Source organism: Lipophrys pholis, assembly GCF_963383615.2.
Source record: "Lipophrys pholis genome assembly, contig: SCAFFOLD_41, whole genome shotgun sequence".
NCBI lineage: Eukaryota > Metazoa > Chordata > Actinopteri > Blenniiformes > Blenniidae > Lipophrys > Lipophrys pholis.
Window position 1 is genome coordinate 24239 of NW_028291851.1, and position 24793 is coordinate 49031.

The following is a 24793-nucleotide window of genomic DNA, read 5'->3' on the forward strand; positions in this document are numbered from 1 at the left end:
TCTGGTTCTCTACAGTCTTGGTTCCGCCCTCACGTAGCTCTGGTTCTCTACAGACTTGGCTCCGCCCTCACGTAGCTCTGGTTCTATACAGTCTTGGCTCCGCCCTCACGTAGCTCTGGTTCTCTACAGTCTTGGCTCCGCCCTCACGTAGCTCTGGTTCTCTACAGTCTTGGTTCCGCCCTCACGTAGCTCTGGTTCTCTACAGACTTGGCTCCGCCCTCACGTAGCTCTGGTTCTCTACAGTCGAGGCTCCGCCCTCACATAGCTCTGGTTCTCTACAGTCTTGGCTCCGCCCTCACGTAGCTCTGGTTCTCTACTGTCGAGGTTCCGCCCTCACGTAGCTCTGGTTCTCTACAGACTTGGCTCCGCCCTCACGTAGCTCTGGTTCTCTACAGTCTTGGTTCCGCCCTCACGTAGCTCTGGTTCTCTACAGACTTGGCTCCGCCCTCACGTAGCTCTGGTTCTCTACAGACTTGGCTCCGCCCTCACGTAGCTCTGGTTCTCTACAGTCTTGGTTCCGCCCTCACGTAGCTCTGGTTCTCTACAGACTTGGCTCCGCCCTCACGTAGCTCTGGTTCTCTACAGTCTTGGCTCCGCCCTCACGTAGCTCTGGTTCTCTACTGTCGAGGTTCCGCCCTCACGTAGCTCTGGTTCTCTACAGACTTGGCTCCGCCCTCACGTAGCTCTGGTTCTATACAGACTTGGCTCCGCCCTCACGTAGCTCTGGTTCTATACAGTCTTGGCTCCGCCCTCACGTAGCTCTGGTTCTCTACAGTCGAGGCTCCGCCCTCACGTAGCTCTGGTTCTCTACAGACTTGGCTCCGCCCTCACGTAGCTCTGGTTCTCTACAGTCTTGGTTCCGCCCTCACGTAGCTCTGGTTCTCTACAGACTTGGTTCCGCCCTCACGTAGCTCTGGTTCTCTACAGACTTGGCTCCGCCCTCACGCCTCCTCCGTTGTGTGGTCAGCAGGGTGAAGATGAAGATTGACAGCAGCCTGACGATGCCGCTCCCCGAGGCGCTGGGCCTGAGCCAGGCCGGCCTGACCTTCTCCGTGGCCACTGAGGACGACTTCGAGGAGATTATGGCCATGAGCCAGGACATCTATGGAGGCCTGGATTACCTGCCCACCCGCTACAGCAGCTGGCTGCAGGAGAGCAACCGCACCGTCATCCTGGCCCGCAAGCAGGACAAAGTGGTGAGTTAATCCAGCAGGAGGAAGTGGTGAGTTAATCCAGCAGGAGAAAGTGGTGAGCTAATCCAGCAGGACTGGGGAGTTAATTCAGCAGGACTAGTGAGTTAATCCAGCAGGAGAAAGTGGTGAGCTAATCCAGCAGGACTGGGGAGTTAATTCAGCAGGACTGGTGAGTTAATCCAGCAGGAGGAAGTGGTGAGTTAATCCAGCAGGACAAAGTGGTGAGTTAATCCAGCAGGAGAAAGTGGTGAGCTAATCCAGCAGGACTGGGGAGTTAATTCAGCAGGACTAGTGAGTTAATCCAGCAGGAGAAAGTGGTGAGCTAATCCAGCAGGACTGGGGAGTTAATTCAGCAGGACTGGTGAGTTAATCCAGCAGGAGGAAGTGGTGAGTTAATCCAGCAGGACAAAGTGGTGAGTTAATCCAGCAGGAGAAAGTGGTGAGCTAATCCAGCAGGACTGGGGAGTTAATTCAGCAGGACTAGTGAGTTAATCCAGCAGGACAAAGTGGTGAGTTAATCCAGCAGGAGAAAGTGGTGAGCTAATCCAGCAGGACAAAGTGGTGAGTTAATCCAGCAGGAGGAAGTGGTGAGTTAATCCAGCAGGAGAAAGTGGTGAGCTAATCCAGCAGGACTGGGGCGTTAATTCAGCAGGACTGGGGAGTTAATTCAGCAGGACTAGTGAGTTAATCCAGCAGGAGAAAGTGGTGAGCTAATCCAGCAGGACTGGGGAGTTAATTCAGAAGAACTGGTGAGTTAATCCAGCAGGAGAAAGTGGTGAGCTAATCCAGCAGGACAAAGTGGTGAGTTAATCCAGCAGGAGGAAGTGGTGAGTTAATCCAGCAGGACAAAGTGGTGAGTTAATCCAGCAGGAGGAAGTAGTGAGTTAATCCAGCAGGACAAAGTGGTGAGTTAATCCAGCAGGAGGAAGTGGTGAGTTAATCCAGCAGGACAAAGTGGTGAGTTAATCCAGCAGGACAAAGTGGTGAGTTAATCCAGCAGGAGAAAGTGGTGAGTTAATCCAGCAGGAGAAACTGGTGAGTTAATCCAGCAGGACAAAGTGGTGAGTTAATCCAGCAGGAGGAAGTGGTGAGTTAATCCAGCAGGAGAAAGTGGTGAGTTAATCCAGCAGGAGGAAGTGGTGAGTTAATCCAGCAGGACAAAGTGGTGAGTTAATCCAGCAGGAGGAAGTGGTGAGTTAATCCAGCAGGACAAAGTGGTGAGTTAATCCAGCAGGAGAAACTGGTGAGTTAATCCAGCAGGAGAAAGTGGTGAGTTAATCCAGCAGGAGAAACTGGTGAGTTAATCCAGCAGGAGAAAGTGGTGAGCTAATCCAGCAGGACTGGTGAGTTGATTCAGCAGGAGGAGGTGGTCTTGCTGACCACAGCTTGAGATAGAGTCCTCCTACCCTCCTACCCTCCTGACCCCCCCTGACCCTCCTGACCCTCCTGACCCTCCTACCCGCCTGACCCTCCTACCCCCCTGACCCTCCTACCCCCCTGACCCTCCTGACCCTCCTGACCCTCCTGACCCTCCTACCCGCCTGACCCTCCTCACCTTCCTACCCTCCTACCCTCCTACCCTCCTACCCTCCTACCCTCCGGACCCTCCTACCCTCCTGACCCTCCTACCCCCCTGACCCTCCTCACCTTCCTACCCGCCTACCCTCCTACCCTCCTACCCTCCTACCCTCCTACCCTCCTGACCCTCCTACCCTCCTACCCTCCGGACCCTCCTACCCTCCTGACCCTCCTACCCTCCTGACCCTCCTAGCCGCCTGACCCTCCTACCCCCCTGACCCTCCTGACCCTCCTACCCTCCTACCCCCCTGACCCTCCTACCCTCCTGACCCTCCTACCCCCCTGACCCTCCTACCCTCCTGACCCTCCTACCCTCCTACCCTCCTGACCCTCCTACCCCCTGACCCTCCTACCCCCCTGACCCTCCTACCCCCCTGACCCTCCTGACCCTCCTACCCCCCTGACCCTCCTACCCGCCTGACCCTCCTGACCCTCCTACCCTCCTGACCCTCCTGACCCTCCTACCCCCCTGACCCTCCTACCCTCCTGACCCTCCTACCCCCCTGACCCTCCTACCCTCCTACCCTCCTGACCCTCCTGACCCTCGTGACCCTCCTACCCTCCTGACCCTCCTGACTCTCCTACCCTCCTGACCCTCCTACCCCCCTGACCCTCCTGACCCTCCTACCCCCCTGACCCTCCTACCCGCCTGACCCTGCTACCCTCCTGACCCTCCTACCCTCCTGAACCTCCTACCCGCCTGACCCTCCTACCCCCCTGACCCTCCTGACCCTCCTACCCTCCTGACCCTCCTACCCCCCTGACCCTCATACCCTCCTACCCTCCTGACCCTCCTGACCCTCCTACCCGCCTGACCCTCCTACCCTCCTACCCTCCTGACCCTCCTACCCTCCTACCCTCCTGACCCTCCTACCCCCCTGACCCTCCTACCCTCCTGACCCTCCTGACCCTCCTACCCTCCTGACCCTCCTACCCGCCTGACCCTCCTACCCCCCTGACCCTCCTACCCTCCTACCCCCCTGACCCTCCGACCCTCCGACCCTCCTACCCTCCTGACCCTCCTACCCTCCTGACCCTCCTGGCCCTCCTACCCTCCTGACCCTCCTGACCCTCCTGACCCTCCTACCCTCCTACCCTCCTACCCTCCTACCCTCCTGACCCTCCTGACCCTCCTACCCCTCCTACCCTCCTGACGCTCCTGACCCTCCTACCCGCCTGACCCTCCTACCCCCCTGACCCTCCTACCCTCCTACCCTCCTGACCCTCCTACCTCCTGACCCTCCTACCCCCCTGACCCTCCTGACCCTCCTACCCCCCTGACCCTTCTACCCTCCTGACCCTCCTGACCCTCCTACCCTCCTGACCCTCCTGACCCTCCTGACCCTCCTACCCTCCTACCCTCCTGACCCTCCTACCCTCCTGACCCTCTTGACCCTCCTACCCGCCTGACCCTCCTACCCCCCTGACCCTCCTACCCTCCTACCCTCCTGATCCTCCTACCCTCCTGACCCTCCTACCCCCCTGACCCTCCTGACCCTCCTACCCCCCTGACCCTTCTACCCTCCTGACCCTCCTGACCCTCCTACCCGCCTGACCCTCCTACCCCCCTGACCCTCCTACCCTCCTACCCTCCTACCCTCCTACCCTCCTGACCCTCCTACCCCCCTGACCCTCCTGACCCTCCTACCCCCCTGACCCTCTTGACCCTCCTACCCCCCTGACCCTGGAGGATCAGGGGGGTAGGAGGGTCGATTGCGGCTGTTATTTTCTTCCCAATTCGTGATTCGTATTTTGGTCATTTGTTCTAGGCCAGAAAATCCGATAACATGGTGTAATTCCTCTGAGTTCCCTGGAATGACGTAGTCAGGAAACTCCTCGTCCTCCATTTTGAATGTTTCACTTCCCCCAACATTCAGACCTTCTGTCTCCAGGACAGATTAAAACTCACTGGGGTTAGGGTTAGGGTTAGGGTTAGGGTTAGGGTTAGGGTTAGGGTTAAGGGGTTAGGGTTAGGGGGTTAGGGTTAGGGTTAGGGTTAGGGGGTTAGGGTTAGGGTTAGGGGGTTAGGGTTAGGGTTAGGGTTAGGGTTAGGGTTAAGGGGTTAGGGTTAGGGGGTTAGGGTTAGGGGGTTAGGGTTAGGGTTAGGGGGTTTGGGTTAGGGTTAGGGTTAGGGTTAGGGTTAGGGTTAGGGTTAAGGGGTTAGGGTTAGGGGGTTAGGGTTAGGGTTAGGGTTAGGGGGTTAGGGTTAGGGGGTTAGGGTTAGGGGGTTAGGGTTAGGGTTAGGGTTAGGGGGTTAGGGTTAGGGTTAGGGTTAAGGGGTTAGGGTTAGGGGGTTAGGGTTAGGGGGTTAGGGTTAGGGGGTTTGGGTTAGGGTTAGGGGGTTAGGGTTAGGGGGTTAGGGTTAGGGGGTTAGGGTTAGGGTTAGGGGGTTAGGGTTAGGGTTAGGGGGTTAGGGTTAGGCTTAGGGGGTTAGGGTTAGGGTTAGGGGGTTAGGGTTAGGGTTAGGGGGTTAGGGTTATGGTTAGGGGGTTAGGGTTAGGGTTAGGGGGTTAGGGTTAGGGTTAGGGTTAACCCTCAACACATAAAAACAACTTCAACAGATTCAGTGACGCTTTTGAAAGGTAAAACTACGTATTTATACCTCTATACCTATACCTATACCTCTATACCTACACCTCTATACCTATACCTGTATACCTATACCTCTATACCTCTATACCTATACCTATACATTTATACCTATACCTCTATACCTATACCTCTATACCTATACCTCTCTACCTATACCTCTATACCTATACCTCTATACCTATACCTCTATACCTATACCTCTCTACCTATACCTCTATACCTATACCTCTATACATATACCTCTATACCTATACCTATACCTCTATACCTATACCTCTATACCTATACTTATACCTCTATACCGATACCCCTATACCTATACCTCTATACTTATACCTTTACCTATACCTCTATACATATGCCTATACCTCTATACCTATACCTGTATACCTATACCTCTATACCTATATGTGTATACCTATACCTCTATACCTATACCTCTATACCTATACCTGTATACCTATACCTGTATACCTATACCTCTATACCTATACCTGTATACCTATACCTCTATACCTCTACCTCTATACCTATACCTGTATACCTATACCTGTATACCTATACCTGTATACCTATACCTACACCTCTATACCTATACCTGTATACCTATACCTCTATACCTATACCTCTATACCTATACCTATACCTGTATACCTATACCTGTATACCTATACCTCTATACCTATACCTGTATCCCTATACCTCTATACCTATACCTCTATACCTATACCTCTATACCTATACCTCTATACCTATACCTGTATACCTATACCTATACTTCTTTACCTATACCTGTATACCTATACCTTTATACCTATACCTGTATACCTTTACCTCTATACCTATACCTGTATACCTATACCTCTATACCTATAACTATATACCTATACCTCTATACCTGTATACCTATACCTCTATACCTATACCTCTATACCTATACCTGTATACCTATACCTGTATACCTATACCTATACCTCTATACCTGTATACCTATACCTCTATACCTATACCTCTATACCTATACCTGTATACCTATACCTGTATACCTATACCTATACCTCTATACCTATACCTGTATACCTATACCTCTATACCTATACCTCTATACCTATAACCCTATACCTATACCTGTATACCTATACCTCTATACCTATACCTATACCTGTATACCTATACCTGTATACCTATACCTGTATACCTATAACTCTATACCTATACCTATACCTGTATACCTATACCTGTATACCTATACCTCTATACCTATACCTGTATACCTATACCTGTATACCTATACCTCTATACCTATACCTGTATACATATACCTGTATACCTACACCTCTATACCTATACCTGTATACCTATACCTCTATACCTATACCCCTATACCTATACCTGTATACCTATACCTTTACCTCTATACCTGTATACCTATACCTCTATACCTGTATACCTATACCTATACCTTTATACCTATACCTGTATACCTATACCTGTATACCTATACCTATACCTGTATACCTATACCTCTATACCTATAACTGTATACATATACCTGTATACCTACACCTCTATACCTATACCTATATACCTATACCTCTATACCTATACTTCTATTAAGGATGAGTAGTAATTAGTTCTACTTCTACTCAGAGCTTTCTTATAAGTTTTGAAGCTATCCTTCCAGGCTATATAATCTATGTCTGTTTTTGTTGAACGCCAAGTTCTTTCTAATCTACGGGAGCGTTGTTTAAGCTGGCGGGTTGATGAGTTAAACCATGGGGAGGACTTTTCCTGTTTTTTCAGTTTCATTTTTTGAGGAGCTATGTCGTCTAGCGTTGTTTTTAGCATATCTGTCAGACTGTTTGTTAGGTATTCAATGTCTGAGCTAGCAACAGTATACGGGTCAGGAAGATCCACTACTGATTCTATAGCAGAGGGAATTCTTTCCTTGAATTTAGTTACTATGTTATCAGAGAGAGACCTGGTTAACACGGCTTTAACCGGAGGGTTAGAACTATTTAGAACAAAGTCAAAGGTTATTAAGAAGTGATCTGACAGGAAATCATAGTGAGGAGAGATGGTCAGATGCTCTATATTCAAACCATAGTTAGAATAAGGTCTAGGGTGTGGAGATGTTTCTGGGTAGGCCCGTCTACTACCTGAGAGAAACCTAGAGAGTCAAGTGTAGATCTAAAGCTGCACTGAAACTATCATTTTCTAGGTCAACATGAACATTGAAGTCTCCTACCATGATAACCTTATCTTTAGTCAGGTCTAGATCTGACAACAATTCAGAGAATTCAGTTAGAAAAAGTACCTCTACCTATACCTCTATACATATACCTCTATACCTATACCTGTATACCTATACCTCTATACCTATACCTCTATACCTATACCTCTATACCTATACCTCTATACCTATACCTCTATACCTATACCTGTATACCTATACCTCTATACCTATACCTGTATACCTATACCTCTATACCTATACCTCTATACCTGTATACCTATACCTCTATACCTATACCTGTATACCTATACCTCTATACCTATACCTCTATACCTATACCTGTATACCTATACCTGTATACCTATACCTCTATACCTATACCTGTATACCTATACCTGTATACCTATACCTCTATACCTATACCTGTATACCTATACCTATATCTGTATACCTATACACCTATACCTGTATACCTATACCTCTATACCTATACCTGTATACCTATACCTCTATACCTATATCTGTATACCTATATACCTATACCTGTATACCTATACCTCTATACCTATACCTGTATACCTATACCTGTATACCTATACCTCTATACCTATACCTGTATACCTATACCTATACCTCTATACCTATATCTGTATACCTATACACCTATACCTGTATACCTATACCTATACACCTATACCTATACCTGTATACCTATACCTATACCTCTATACCTATACTTGTATACCTATACCTCTATACCTATACCTGTATACCTATACCTATACCTGTATACCTATACCTGTATACCTATACCTGTATACCTATACCTCTCTTCCTATACCTATACCTATACCTCTATACCTATACCTCTATACCTATACCTATACATCTATACCTATACCTCTATACCCATACCTATACCTCTGTACCTATACCTCTATACCTATACCTCTATACCTATACCTCTATACCTATACCTCTATACCTATATACCTATACCTATATCTCTATCTCTATACCTATACCTATACCTATACCTATACCTATACCTATACCTATACCTATACCATATACTCTTTAGCCTCGTTTCCACAGTGCCCCTTGGTGCCGGTGCCGGTCGGGTGGGGTCGGCTATCTGTAACCAGACCCATATCAGTGCCGCGTTTCCATTACACGGGGTTCGGTTTGAAATGTAGGCGGGGTTATGAACGGTTGTGTAATCACGCAGGATGTGACGAAGTAGCGAGAAATGGTTACCAATGGTACTGGTTGATAACGGTTCTGAGTCAGTGGAAACGCACAACAACCGGTTCCGAACTGACCCGTACCGGCACCAAGGGGCACTGTGGAAACGAGGCTTTTCTTTTGGAACCTGGTGGTTCTTGATCCAAGAGGAGTACAGAAGTCCCTTAACAAGTCACCCTTCCCCCCAATCTAACCCTAACCCAAGGGTGAGGTGTGGACAAGTTGGTCTGGGCCTTCACCCTAGGCCTGTCCACCTTTGGTAATCCTACCAGGACTATGTGACCCCACCAGGTGATGCTACCAGGACTATGTGACCCCACCAGGTGACGCTACCAGGAGTATGTGACCCCACCAGGTGACTTCACCAGGTGATCCTACCAGGTGACCCCACCAGGTGACTTCACCAGGTGATCCTACCAGGTGACTTCACCAGGTGATCCTACCAGGTGACCCCACCAGGTGACTTCACCAGGTGATCCTACCAGGTGACCCCACCAGGTGACCCCACCATGTGACTTCACCAGGTGACCCTACCAAGTGACCCCACCAGGTGATCCTACCAGGTGACCCCACCAGGTGACTTCACCAGGTGACCCTACCAAGTGACCCCACCAGGTGACCCCACCAGGTGACTTCACCAGGTGACCCTACCAAGTGACCCCACCAGGTGACCCTACCAAGTGACCCCACCAGGTGACCCTACCAAGTGACCCCACCAGGTGACCCTACCAAGTGACCCCACCAGGTGACCCCACCAGGTGACTTCACCAGGTGACCCTACCAAGTGACCCCACCAGGTGACCCCACCAGGTGACTTCACCAGGTGACCCTACCAAGTGACCCCACCAGGTGATCCTACCAGGTGACCCCACCAGGTGACCCCACCATGTGACTTCACCAGGTGACCCTACCAAGTGACCCCACCAGGTGATCCTACCAGGTGACCCCACCAGGTGACCCCACCAGGTGACTTCACCAGGTGACCCTACCAAGTGACCCCACCAGGTGACCCCACCAGGTGACTTCACCAGGTGACCCTACCAAGTGACCCCACCAGGTGACCCTACCAAGTGACCCCACCAGGTGACCCCACCAGGTGACTTCACCAGGTGACCCTACCAAGTGACCCCACCAGGTGACCCCACCAGGTGACTTCACCAGGTGACCCTACCAAGTGACCCCACCAGGTGATCCTACCAGGTGACCCCACCAGGTGACCCCACCAGGTGACTTCACCAGGTGACCCTACCAAGTGACCCCACCAGGTGACCCTACCAAGTGACCCCACCAGGTGACCCTACCAAGTGACCCCACCAGGTGACCCTACCAGGTGACCCCACCAGGTGACCCTACCAAGTGACCCCACCAGGTGACCCTACCAGGTGACCCCACCAGGTGACCCTACCAGTAGCATGGCTCTGGAGGTCAGTAGGCCACAAAAGCAGGGCCAGAGTCCAGGAAGGAATGATAAGGAGAATATTGATCCTGGTTGTATTAAATCTTTTCAGTTGCCCCGTCAGGATTCACCTGGTTAGGAATTAAAGTTCCCCTCAAAGTTAATCAACTCTATTAGAAACTATTGATCCCCTGACACTAGACCTCAAACTTTAACCAGCTGGAGGAACCTGCCGGTTGTAGAATCAGTCTCATGAAGAGTCTTCCATCCCACGTCTCTGCTGTGTGTGGTTCTGAACCCAGAGGAGGTTCAGGTTGGTGTGAAGCCTTGCCTCCTCTTCAGGAAGCCTGAAGCTGCGCAGATCAACACTTAGACCTAAACCAAATGATTCCAGGTCCAGGGTCTCGGACAGTCGCCCCCTGCTGTCCTAGGTTACAAGGAAAAGCACGAGACGGTGGCAGATCATCTCCAGTCGTTATGCACCGTCACCAATATTGATCCGCGCTGCTGCACCGTCACGTTCTCTCACCAATCCGTCAGGAATGTGGTGGATTTAGTGATGAGCGATGTGGGCAGCCGCCCAGGGCTCAATCTGTGAAGGAGCGTCTGATGGAGGCGCTGGTGTTCGCCTGGGGCGTAAAACAAGTCCGGTCCACCACTGGGTCCATATGTGGCTTCACACACACCCACTGGGTTCTACCATCAGTGGCTGAACAGTTCACACGCCCCAGATTGCTCCACAGTGGTTCCTCAGTCGGTTCCTCAGTCGGTTCCCTACTGGTTCTGGTAATTCTGGTTCTATGCTGGTTCTGGTAATCTGGGTTCTCTTCTGGCTGTAGTCATCCTGGTTCTCTCTGCTGGTTCCAGATTGCTCTGGAGTCGGTGTGTGTGATCGACGATGGCGAGACGATGCTGGTGGAGGGTCTTCGTGTGGCTCCTCAAGAACGAGGTAAAGGTGTGGCTGGGGTTCTGCTGCGGTTCTGCTCGGACCTGGTCAAGTCCAAGTACCCCGAGGTGAAAGTGACCCGCCTGACCCGTGATGACCAACTGGGACCCAAAGACTTCCAGAAGTACCGGGTCATCACCAAGCAGGTAGGGTGTCACCGCCCTTCAGGTCTGGCCTGGTACTGCCAGGCTCTGCCAGTTTCATGTGGTCTTGATGTGTCCAGGGGATCCTGCTGGTGCGCTTCAGGGCCGAGGAGGTCCAGGTCCGCCTGTCTGAGCTGGGTCCTGTGGGGGACCTCCAGTCCTCCCGGTCCGGCCGGTCCCCTGTGCGTCTGGACCCCTCTGCGGTGCAGCGGCTGTACGTGACCTCTGACCTCATGCAGGGCGTCCTGCCCAACGCCACCATTATTCAGGACTGGCAGCCCTTCAAGCCGTCGCTTAGCAACATGAGCATCCTGCTGAAGAAGGACATCGACTGGCTGGTGGACGATGAGCAGCGCCCCTCGGTGGCCAGCCTGTGCACCTTCCCCTTCAGGGTCCCGATAGGAGACGACTGGTGAGTGTCGGTCCGACTGTTCCTGCAGGACTAGTCCAAACTCTAACCCGAGGGGGGAGGGGTCATTGCAGTGCGCCTGTTGCTTAGCAACGCTGGCTTCAGGACCCTGGCAGGAGGAAACTTCCTGCAGCTCGTGTTTGGTGAAGTTCTGCTGGAGACATTTTATTCTGGCGAGATGTCAGAAATTCTTCCTCCATCAGGTTTAGCAGCTTCATCACTCTGAGCTGAAACTGAAACACAATCAGCTGATTGGTCGTTTGAAGCACCTGGAAGGATCGTACCGTCAGGTCGTTTGAAGGTCATACCATCAGGACGTTTGAAGGTCGTACCGTCAGGTCGTTTGAAGGTCATACCATCAGGACGTTTGAAGGTCGTACCGTCAGGTCGTTTGAAGGTCGTACCGTCAGGACATTTGAAGGTCATACCATCAGGACGTTTGAAGGTCATACCATCGGGACATTTGAAGGTCGTACCATCAGGACGTTTGAAGGTCATACCGTCAGGACATTTGAAGGTCATACCGTCAGGTCGTTTGAAGGTCATACCATCAGGACGTTTGAAGGTCGTACCGTCAGGTCGTTTGAAGGTCGTACCGTCAGGTCGTTTGAAGGTCATACCATCAGGACGTTTGAAGGTCATACCATCGGGACATTTGAAGGTCATACCGTCAGGACGTTTGAAGGTCATACCATCACATTTGAAGGTCATACCATCAGGACGTTTGAAGGTCATACCATCAGGACGTTTGAAGATCGTACCGTCAGGTCGTTTGAAGGTCATACCATCGGGACATTTGAAGGTCATACCATCAGGACGTTTGAAGGTCATACCATCGGGACATTTGAAGGTCATACCATCAGGACATTTGAAGGTCAAACCATCAGGACATTTGAAGGTCATACCATCAGGACGTTTGAAGGTCGTACCGTCAGGACGTTTGAAGGTCGTACCGTCAGGACATTTGAAGGTCATACCGTCAGGACATTTGAAGGTCGTACCGTCAGGACATTTGAAGGTCGTACCATCAGGACGTTTGAAGGTCATACCATCAGGACGTTTGAAGGTCATACCGTCAGGACATTTGAAGGTCGTACCGTCAGGACATTTGAAGGTCGTACCATCAGGACGTTTGAAGGTCATACCATCACATTTGAAGGTCATACCATCAGGACGTTTGAAGGTCATACCATCAGGACGTTTGAAGGTCGTACCGTCAGGACGTTTGAAGGTCGTACCGTCAGGACATTTGAAGGTCATACCGTCAGGACATTTGAAGGTCGTACCATCAGGACATTTGAAGGTCGTACCGTCAGGACATTTGAAGGTCGTACCATCAGGACGTTTGAAGGTCATACCATCAGGACGTTTGAAGGTCATACCATCAGGACATTTGAAGGTCAAACCATCATGACATTTGAAGGTCATACCATCAGGACATTTGAAGGTCAAACCATCAGGACATTTGAAGGTCATACCATAACATTTGAAGGTCATACCATTTGAAGGTCATACCATCAGGACATTTGAAGGTCATACCATCAGGACATTTGAAGGTCAAACCATCAGGACATTTGAAGGTCATACCATAACATTTGAAGGTCATACCATCAGGACGTTTGAAGGTCGTACCATCACATTTGAAGGTCATACCATCAGGACATTTGAAGGTCAAACCGTCAGGACATTTGAAGGTCGTACCGTCAGGACATTTGAAGGTCATACCATCAGGACATTTGAAAGTCATACCATCACATTTGAAGGTCATACCATCAGGATGTTTGAAGGTCGTACCATCACATTTGAAGGTCGTACCATCAGGTCGTTTGAAGGTCGTACCATCAGGACATTTGAAGGCCATACCATCAGGACATTTGAAGGTCATACCATCAGGACATTTGAAGGTCATACCTTCAGGACATTTGAAGGACATACCATCAGGACATTTGAAGGTCATACCTTCAGGACATTTGAAGGTCAAACCATCAGGACATTTGAAGGTCAAACCATCAGAACATTTGAAGGTCATACCATCAGGACATTTGAAGGTCAAACCATCAGAACATTTGAAGGTCATACCATCAGGACATTTGAAGGTCATACCTTCAGGACATTTGAAGGTCATACCATCAGGACATTTGAAGGTCAAACCATCAGGACATTTGAAGGTCATACCATAACATTTGAAGGTCATACCATCAGGACGTTTGAAGGTCGTACCATCACATTTGAAGGTCATACCATCAGGACATTTGAAGGTCAAACCGTCAGGACATTTGAAGGTCGTACCGTCAGGACATTTGAAGGTCGTACTGTCAGTACATTTGAAGGTCATCCCATCAGGACATTTGAAAGTCATACCATCACATTTGAAGGTCATACCGTCAGGATGTTTGAAGGTCGTACCATCACATTTGAAGGTCGTACCATCAGGACATTTGAAGGTCAAACCATCAGAACATTTGAAGGTCATACCGTCAGGACATTTGTAGGTCATACCGTCAGGACATTTGAAGGTCGTACCATCACATTTGAAGGTCATACCGTCAGGACATTTGAAGGTCATACCGTCAGGACATTTGAAGGTCATACCATCAGGACATTTGAAGGCCATACCGTCAGGACATTTGTATGTCATACCATCAGGACGTTTGTAGGTCATACCATCAGGACGTTTGAAGGTCATACCATCAGGACATTTGAAGGTCATACCATCAGGACATTTGAAGGTCATACCGTCAGGACATTTGTAGGTCATACCATCAGGACGTTTGAAGGTCATACCATCACATTTGAAGGTCATACCATCAGGACATTTGAAGGTCATACCGTCAGGACATTTGTAGGTCATACCATCAGGACGTTTGAAGGTCATACCATCACATTTGAAGGTCATACCATCACATTTGAAGGTCATACCATCAGAACATTTGAAGGTCGTACCATCAGAACATTTGAAGGCCATACCATCAGAACATTTGAAGTTCATACCATCAGGACATTTGAAGGTCATACCATCAGAACATTTGAAGGTCATACCGTCAGGACATTTGTAGGTCATACCGTCAGGACATTTGAAGGTCGTACCATCACATTTGAAGGTCATACCGTCAGGACATTTGAAGGTCATACCGTCAGGACATTTGAAGGTCATACCATCAGGACATTTGAAGGCCATACCGTCAGGACATTTGTATGTCATACCATCAGGACGTTTGTAGGTCATACCATCAGGACGTTTGAAGGTCATACCATCAGGACATTTGAAGGTCATACCATCAGGACATTTGAAGGTCATACCGTCAGGACATTTGTAGGTCATACCATCAGGACGTTTGAAGGTCATACCATCACATTTGAAGGTCATACCATCAGGACATTTGAAGGTCATACCGTCAGGACATTTGTAGGTCATACCATCAGGACGTTTGAAGGTCATACCATCACATTTGAAGGTCATACCATCACATTTGAAGGTCATACCATCAGAACATTTGAAGGTCGTACCATCAGAACATTTGAAGGCCATACCATCAGAACATTTGAAGTTCATACCATCAGGACATTTGAAGGTCATACCATCAGAACATTTGAAGGTCATACCGTCAGGACATTTGAAGGTCATACCGTCAGGACATTTGAAGGCCGTACCGTCAGGACATTTGAAGGTCATACCGTCAGGACATTTGAAGGCCGTACCGTCAGGACATTTGAAGGTCATACCATCAGAACATTTGAAGGTCATACCGTCAGGACATTTGAAGGTCATACCGTCAGGACATTTGAAGGCCGTACCGTCAGGACATTTGAAGGTCATACCGTCAGGACATTTGAAGGCCGTACCATCATCGTACCGTCTTGACTCAAGGTGCCTCTGTAAGTGAGACTTTGTCTATGTTGTCTTCCTCCACCAGACCCTGAATAACTGATGTTTTGGTTCCACGCTGATGATTCAGATGACCTTTGACCTTGGTTTGAATGAATGTCTCAGAATACTAACGCTGATGTTTGTGATGCAGGACGTTGATTCCCTGTCTCCCACTGAAGCTCTGTGTTTGAACCAGGTACTACCTGAATATCGACATGTTCGGTAAAGACCTGGTCCTGGTCCGCCAGCAGTTCCTGAGCCACCTGCTTCGCCACACCTCCACCCTGAAGGGTCACGTGATGTGCCAGATGTTCCTTGAGCCGGCGCTGTGGCAGCCCATGGTGGAGTTCTGCCAGAGCGTCCTGAGCGTGGAGCTGGTGAAGGAGTACACCGAGCAGTGCGTAGTGGAGTCCGACGTGGCCTAGTGGCCGGAGGCGGCGGAGCGGAGCAGCGATGAAGGTCAAGAACAGAATGAAGAAGGGACACGGCTGGATTCCACTCAAGAGACAAACACTGAGGAGCTAGAAACCAAGAAACTAACGTCGTCTAACTAAACAAAACCTCAGAACCAAGAAACAACGCAAACACACAGCATGGACTGGGTCGGGTCAGGGTCAGGGTCAGGGTCAGGGTTAAAGTCAAGGTTAACGTTAGGGTCAGGGTCAGGGTTAAAGTCAAGGTTAACATTAGGGTCAGGGTCAGGGTCAGGGTTAAAGTCAAGGTTAACATTAGGGTCAGGGTCAGGGTCAGGGTTAAAGTCAAGGTTAACGTTAGGGTCAGGGTCAGGGTTAAAGTCAAGGTTAACATTAGGGTCAGGGTTAAAGTCAAGGTTAACGTTAGGGTCAGGGTCAGGGTTAAAGTCAAGGTTAACGTTAGGGTCAGGGTCAGGGTTAAAGTCAAGGTTAACGTTTGGGTCAGGGTTAAAGTCAAGGTTAACGTTAGGGTCAAGGTTAAAGTCAAGGTTAACGTTAGGGTCAAGGTTAAAGTTAGGGTCAGGGTTAAAGTCAAGGTTAAAGTTAGGGTCAAGGTTAAAGTCAAGGTTAACGTTAGGGTCAGGGTCAGGGTTAAAGTCAAGGTTAAAGTTAGGGTCAGGGTTAAAGTCAAGGTTAACGTTAGGGTCAAGGTTAAAGTTAGGGTCAGGGTTAAAGTCAAGGTTAAAGTTAGGGTCAGGGTTAAAGTCAAGGTTAACGTTAGGGTCAGGGTTAAAGTCAAGGTTAAAGTCAAGGTTAAAGTCAAGGTTAACGTTAGGGTCAGGGTTAAAGTCAAGGTTAACGTTAGGGTCAGGGTTAAAGTCAAGGTTAAAGTCAAGGTTAAAGTCAAGGTTAACTTTAGGGTCAGGGTTAAAGTCAAGGTTAACGTTAGGGTCAGGGTTAAAGTCAAGGTTAACGTTAGGGTCAGGGTTAAAGTCAAGGTTAAAGTTAGGGTCAGGGTTAGTGGCCAGTGCATCAGACTAACGTGTTCATGGTAGTTGAGGTCCTCTGAAACTTCTCTGATGACTTTGATGAGACTACAAGCTGACGAACAGGCGTCAGCTGAACCTGGTTCATCGTGTCAGCTGGACCTGGTTCATCGTGTCAGCTGGACCTGGTTCATCGTGTCAGCTGGACCTGGTTCATCATGTCAGCTGGACCTGGTTGTTTGGATTTTTGTGAGTTCAGCTCCATGCTGTGTGTTTCTGTCAGTAGCCAGAAAGTGATGAGGATGAGAAGTGATAAGGATGATAAGTAATGATGAGGATGAGAAGTGATGAGGACGAGTCATGGCGATGAGAAGTGATGATGATGAGAAAGGTTGATGAGTGACGAGGAGTGATGATGAGTTATGAAGATGAGAAGTGATGAGGATGAGAGCAATTATGATGATGAGTTATAATGAGGACTGATGAGGATGAGAAACAATGGTGATGAGGAGTGATGATGAAGAGAAGTGATGATGAGTTATGAGGATGAGAAGTGATGATGATGAGGGGTGATAAGGAAGACGATTGATGATGATGAGAAGTGATGATGAGGATGAGAGTGACCATAATGACGAGGAGTGATGATGAGAAGCAAACACGATGAGTGATGAGGAGTGATAATGAAGAGAAGCGAGGATGATGAGTGATGGTGAGTGATGAGGAGTGATCAGGAGTGATGATGAGGATGAGTGACGAATGATGAGGATGAGGAGTGATAATGAAGAGATGCAATGATGATGAGTGATAAGGAGTGATAAGGATGAGTGATGATGATAAGTGATGCGGATAATGATAATAAGTGATGGTGATGACGAGTGCTCATGATAGTGGAGTGATGAGGATGAGAAGTGATGAGGAGTGATGATGATGAGACGTGATGATGACGAGTGATGAGGATGAGTGATGAGGATGAGTGATGAGGAGTGGTGATGATGATGAGTGATAATGAGGAGTGGTGATGATGATGAGTGATAATGAGGAGTGATGATGATGACTGATGGGGATGAGGAGTGATGATAAGTGATGATGATGACTGATGAGGATGAGTGATGATGAGAAGTGATGAGGATGATTATAATGATGTTTGATGATGATGAATGAGGATGATGAGTGATGAGGATGAGAAGGTTTCTCATACTGGGAACTGATCAATGAGCAGCAGCCCTGCAAGGCTGAGGAGGAGGAGGAGGAGGAGGAGGAGGAGGAGGAGGAGGAGGAGGAGGAGGAAGAAGCTTCGGAGCGTCTCAGACCGTCTCGTCTCTTCTGTCTGTAAATATCCAACTAAAACTCAACGTCTGATTGGTCGCTGAATCTGCACAAGTCCAACGGCACTTTATTGAAACACGCCACAGTTTGAGTCGACAGATCAAGTGAAAGAATCAAACCGGGAGATTAGCGGATCCAAACGCTCTTACGTCCTTTTGTTTTTCTCTTGGGGATCGATTGTGAAACGATCGTGAAACGATCGTGTTCCGACGCTAAACGTGTGAGAAGTCCTCCTCCAGTCTTAACTTCTGTCTTTCTTCATTTCAGATAATCCACTGTACAGATAAATGTCTTACTAATTTAAGATTTGACTGAAATGATGCAATAAAGCGGTAAACTTCTGGAGCTGGAAGTGACACGCCGGCCAGGTCTTCTAGATTAAGGAGCAAACTGCTGGAGCTTCTGTTGAACAGTTGAGGAGGCTTCATCTGGCAGGAAGCAGCTTCAGGAAAACCAGTTCAATCAACCATTCACTTCAATGTTTCACTGAAACGTCTCCATGTTACTCAGACTGGACCCATCAGTCATTATGGGCCTTCAAACCACCACCAGTGCTCCTAATCCTAATCCCAATCTTAATCATGATCCTAATCCCAATCCTAATCCTGTTCCTAATCCTAATCTTAATCATGATCCCAGTACCAATCCTAATCCTGATCCTAATCCCAATCCTATTACTGATCCCAATCCTAATCCTGATACTAATCCCAATCCTAATCCTGTTCCTAATCCTACTCATGATCATAATCCTAATCCTGACTCTAATCTTAATCTTAATCCTGATCCGTATCCTAATCCTATACTGCGATTAACATACCAGGTTATCTCTGTTACCTAGATTAACATACCAGGTTATCTCTGTCACCTGGATTAACATACCAGGATATCTCTGTTACCTAGATTAACATACCAGGTTATCTCTGTTACCTGGATTAACATGCCAGGGTATCTCTGTTACCTGGATTAACATACCAGGATATCTCTGTTACCTGGATTAACATACCAGGATAGCTCTCTGTTACCTAGATTAACATACCAGGATTGCTCTGTTACCTGGATTAACATACCAGGATATCTCTGTTACCTGGATTAACATACCAGGATAGCTCTCTGTTACCTAGATTAACATACCAGGATTGCTCTGTTACCTGGATTAACATACCAGGATATCTCTGTTACCTGGATTAACATACCAGGATAGCTCTCTGTTACCTGGAATAACATACCAGGATATCTCTTTGTTACCTAGATTAACTAACCCAGACATTCTGGATCCTGATCAGCATTAACAGGAAGCAGGTTATCGACTCACTAGTTCAACCAGAGTTTCCCTCCAGGATCAGAGCGTTCACCTGAAAGGGGCGGAGCTTGCAGCGTGTGACCAATCACAGAGGGAGAAACCCTGCAGAGCAGCTGACTTTACCATAGAGGAGCAGTTAATCTCTGAGATTATGAAGAATTCAAATCCATCCAGCAGCTCAAAGCAACACTGCTGCTGCAGCCAGAACCAGAACCTTCCTGACTAGTTAATCCTGACTTGGTGAGATTAGAGCAGATTAATTCATGGGACAATAGAACCGGAGTCACTTTCACTTTATTCCAGCAGAACGGTTCCAGGCAGAGCTTCCTCACTGCTCTTCTTTTACTTTACATTTTACCTCCACTGGTTCTGAGGCGGAGGTTCTGAGGCGGAGGTTCTGAGGCGGAGGTTCTGAGGAGGAGGTTCTGAGGCGGAGGTTCTGAGGCGGAGGTTCTGAGGAGGAGGTTCCTCAATGTGAGTGTGGTTCCTGTTGGAATATTAATTCATCACCGTGACGACAGGAGAAGTTCTGCTTCCATTAATTCATGGTTCTGCAGTTCTGTCAGCGTCAGCATTATTATTAATCTCATTATTCCAGATCAACCCTCGAGGAGCCAAACAGACCTGGAACAAGAACCAGAACAAGAACCAGAACCAGAACAAGAACAAGAACAAGAACAAGAACAAGAACAAGAACAAGAGCAAGAACCAGAACCTCCTTCAAAGCCTCAGAGACCAGGATTTATTGGGTTCTGTCAAAAAGATTGTTCTAGATACGTTCTCCTCTCCTCTCCGCTGCAGCTCAGCGCTGAACCTGCCCACCAATCACCATCAGTTAAGAACAGGCGGGGCATTTTCCAAGAGACCTGATTGGTCAGGAGGCGGAGCTTTACACTCACTGTGATCTTATCCAGAACATATCCTGCTCCGGAGCAGGTTAGACATTCAGAGTCAGTTACCATGGTGATTTATCCTGGGAAGAAGTGAACCAGCGTCGTAGGAGTTAATCCTGAAGTTACCTCCAGAAGAGGAAACCAGAGTTAATCCTGAAGTTACCTGGATAAGAGAAAACCACAGTTAATCCAGAAGTTACCTACATAAGAAAAAAACAGACATAATCTTGAAGTTACCTCCATAAGTGAAAGCCAAAGTTAATCCTGAAGTTAATCCAGTAGTGAAAAAACAGAGTTATTCCAGAAGTTTATCCACAACAGAAAACCAGAGTTAATCCAGAAATTAATCCATAAGAGAAAAACCAGAGTTAATCCTGAATTTACCTCCATAAGAGAAAACCAGAGTTAATCCAGAAGTTAATTCATAAGAGAAAACCAGAGTTAATCCAGAAGTTAATTCATAAGAGAAAACCAGAGTTAATCATGAAGTTACCTCGATAAGAGAAAACCACAGTTAATCCTGAAGTTACATCCAAAAGACAAAACCACAGTTACTCCAGAAGTTACCTAGATAAGAGAAAACCAGACATAATCCTGACGTTACCTCCATAAGAAAAAACAGAGTTAATCCTGAATTTAATCCAGAAGAGAAAACCAGAGTTAATCCTGAAGTTTATCCATCAAACAAAACCAGAGTTAATCCTGAAGTTACCTGGAGAAGAGAAAACCAGAGTTAATCCTGAATTTACCTCCAGAAGAGAAAACCAGAGTTAATCCAGAAGTTAATTCAGAAGACAAAACCAAAATTAATCCAGTCGAGAAAAACCACAGTTAATCCTGAAGTTCATCCATAACAGAAAACCAGAGTTAATCTAGAAGTTAATCCATAAGAGAAAACCAGAATTAATCCTGAAGTTAATCCATAACAGAAAACCAGAGTTAACCCTGAATTTAATCCATAATAGAAAACCAGAGTTAATCCTAAAGTTAACTGGATAAGAGAAAACCAGAGTTAATCCTGATGTTACCTCCAGAAGAGAACACCAGAGTTAATCCTGAAGTTAATCCATAAAACAAAACCAGAGTTAATCCTGAAGTTAATCCAGAAGAGAATACCAGAGTTAATCCTGAAGTTAATCCATAAAACAAAACCAGAGTTAATCCTGAAGTTAATCCATAAAACAAAACCAGAGTTAATCCTGAAGTTAATCCATAAAACAAAACCAGAGTTAATCCTGAAGTTAATCCATAAAACAAAACCAGAGTTAATCCTGAAGTTACCTGGAGAAGAGAAAACCAGAGTTAATCCTGAAGTTAATCCATAAAACAAAACCAGAGTTAATCCTGAAGTTACCTGGAGAAGAGAAAACCAGAGTTAATCCTGAAGTTAATCCATAAAACAAAACCAGAGTTAATCCTGAAGTTAATCCATAAAATCAAACCAGAGTTAATCCTGAAGTTACCTAGAGAAGAGAAAACCAGAGTTAATCCTGAAGTTAATCCATAAAACAAAAGCAGAGTTAATCCTGAAGTTACCTGGAGAAGAGAAAACCAGAGTTAATCCTGAAGTTAATCCATAAAACAAAAGCAGAGTTAATCCTGAAGTTACCTAGAGAAGAGAAAACCAGAGTTAATCCTGAAGTTAATCCATAAAACAAAAGCAGAGTTAATCCTGAAGTTACCTGGAGAAGAGAAAAGCAGAGTTAATCCTGAAGTTAATCCATAAAACAAAAGCAGAGTTAATCCTGAAGTTACCTAGAGAAGAGAAAACCAGAGTTAATCCTGAAGTTAATCCATAAAACAAAAGCAGAGTTAATCCTGAAGTTACCTGGAGAAGAGAAAACCAGAGTTAATCCTGAAGTTAATCCATAAAACAAAAGCAGAGTTAATCCTTTCTGATGAATGATTATTGATCCTAAACTGAATGATCACACTCATCAAACAGTGTGATGACATGAATGCTGAGCAGAAGTTACCTTTTTATCTCTGGTCTGGGACTTCATAATCCCAACTAATCCAGGGCCTGCAGGTCAGTCAGTGGCCACATTCTGTCTCAGCATGAGTTCCTGCAGCTCAGCTCTGACATCACTTCCTGATGACGGTCAAATCATCTTCATCCTCTGAGCAGCTCGTCTTCCCACACACACACACACACACACACACACACACACACACACACACACACACACACACACACACACACACACACACACACACACACACACACACACACACACACACACACACACACACACACACACGACAACTGTTGGCAGATCTAATCCAGATCTAATCCAGATCTAATCCAGATCTAATCCAGATCTAATCCAGATCTAATCTAGGGCAACTAGAGTTTAAGTTTTAGATTCCAGGATAAATAAAAGCTATAAATATATTTTTGTTGTATTTTTTCACAGTAATATAAAGTACATGTAAATACTGTGAATACTGAGTGAGAGTACTGAAGATGAAGGGATGGAGCGCTGAACTGGACCGGCGCTCGGTTCTGATGATCCACCACTGCTTCCAGAACTAATGAGAACCATCGCAAGATCATTCTGAGAGGTTCTCATGCTGAATGTCAACACACACACACACACACACACACACACACACACACACACACACACACACACACACACACACACACACACACACACACACACACACACACACACACACACACACACACACACACACCACGTTATGATAATGATCATGAAGCAGCAGATTTTAAACAGACTTTCAGTGTGAGAACCAGTTTTATTATTATTAATAATAATAATAATAAATATGATGATGATGATGATGATGATGATGATGATGATGATGCATTCTATTTGTAGTGGTATTTTTCAGATTAACCCTGCAGAGTCTTCATAGTTTTTGGTTTGACCAAGTGGGATAAAAAACAAAAAGTGAGTCTTTTAAATAAAGGGAGGAAGCAGAACAAAGTCCAATAACACACAGAGTGTTTCTCCACTGCCTGTCCACTGACCGTCCATTGCAGGGGACGGTCAGTGGACGGGCAGCGTGCGCTGGAGGGAAGCTCAGAGAACAAGTGCCAAATTACTGCTCAACTTCCAGTTCCAACTAATCCAGCTGGTTAAACTAGAGTGACCCACAAACAGCTCAAACTCTGAAGGCCACTGCAGATATCCTCCTCCACCTGGGTCCAGGTGACGGAGACATCCTCCTCCACCCTGTTGGTCCAGGTGACGGAGATATCCTCCTCCACCTGGGTCCAGGTGACGGAGACATCCTCCTCCACCCTGTTGGTCCAGGTGACGGAGATATCCTCCTCCACCTGGGTCCAGGTGACGGAGATATCCTCCTCCACCTGGGTCCAGGTGACGGAGACATCCTCCTCCACCTGGGTCCAGGTGACGGAGATATCCTCCTCCACCTGGGTCCAGGTGACGGAGATATCCTCCTCCACCCTGTTGGTCCAGGTGACGGAGATATCCTCCTCCACCCTGTGTGAGGGTCTGTGGCCCCACTGTGGTCGACCTCACACTGCCCAGTTCTTCTGACTGCACAGACTGAACCCTACAACTACCACTACTACCACAAGTACCACCACAACTACCACTACTACCACAACAAGTACCACCACAACTACTACTACTACCACAACAAGTACCACCACAACAACCACTACTACCACAAGTACCACCACAACTACCACTAGTACCACAACAACGACCACCACAACAACCACAACAACCACTACAACCACGACCACCCCAACACCAACTACCACTACTACCTCAAGTACCACCACAACTACCACGACCACCACAACAACAACCACTACCACCACAACTACAACTACCACAACAACCACTACTACCACAACAACAATGACCACCACAAGAACCACTACTACAACAATAACAACAACCACCACCACAACAACTACGACAACAACTACCACCACCACAACAACCAACACAACTGCAACAACAACTACGACAACGACCACAACAGCAACCACTGCCCCAACAACTACAACAGCAACTACAACTATGACAATAACAACTATGACAACTACCACCACCATAACAACTCCGACAACAAAAACTACCACCACAACTTCAACAGCAACTACAACTATGACAATAACAACAACTATGACAACAACCACTACCACCAAAACAACTACGACAACTACCACCACCACAACAACTCTGACAACAACAACTACCACCACAACAATTACCGCTACAACAACCACCGCCACAACAACTACCAGCACAACTCCTATGA

The 24793-nt window shown here is 47.3% G+C and overlaps 1 protein-coding gene across 1 annotated transcript; it reads left to right on the forward strand.

Moving 5' to 3' along the window:
• Nucleotides 1–977: 977 nt before the first annotated feature.
• nat16 (N-acetyltransferase 16) lies at nt 978–24215 on the forward strand (the record flags this gene model as incomplete). Its single annotated transcript, XM_080494132.1, has 6 exons — nt 978–1196; nt 11108–11332; nt 11410–11741; nt 15803–16022; nt 23680–23976; nt 24066–24215. 6 exons carry the CDS (start codon nt 978–980, stop codon nt 24213–24215), a joined length of 1443 nt encoding a protein of 480 aa, XP_080350258.1.
• Nucleotides 24216–24793: the final 578 nt, after the last annotated feature.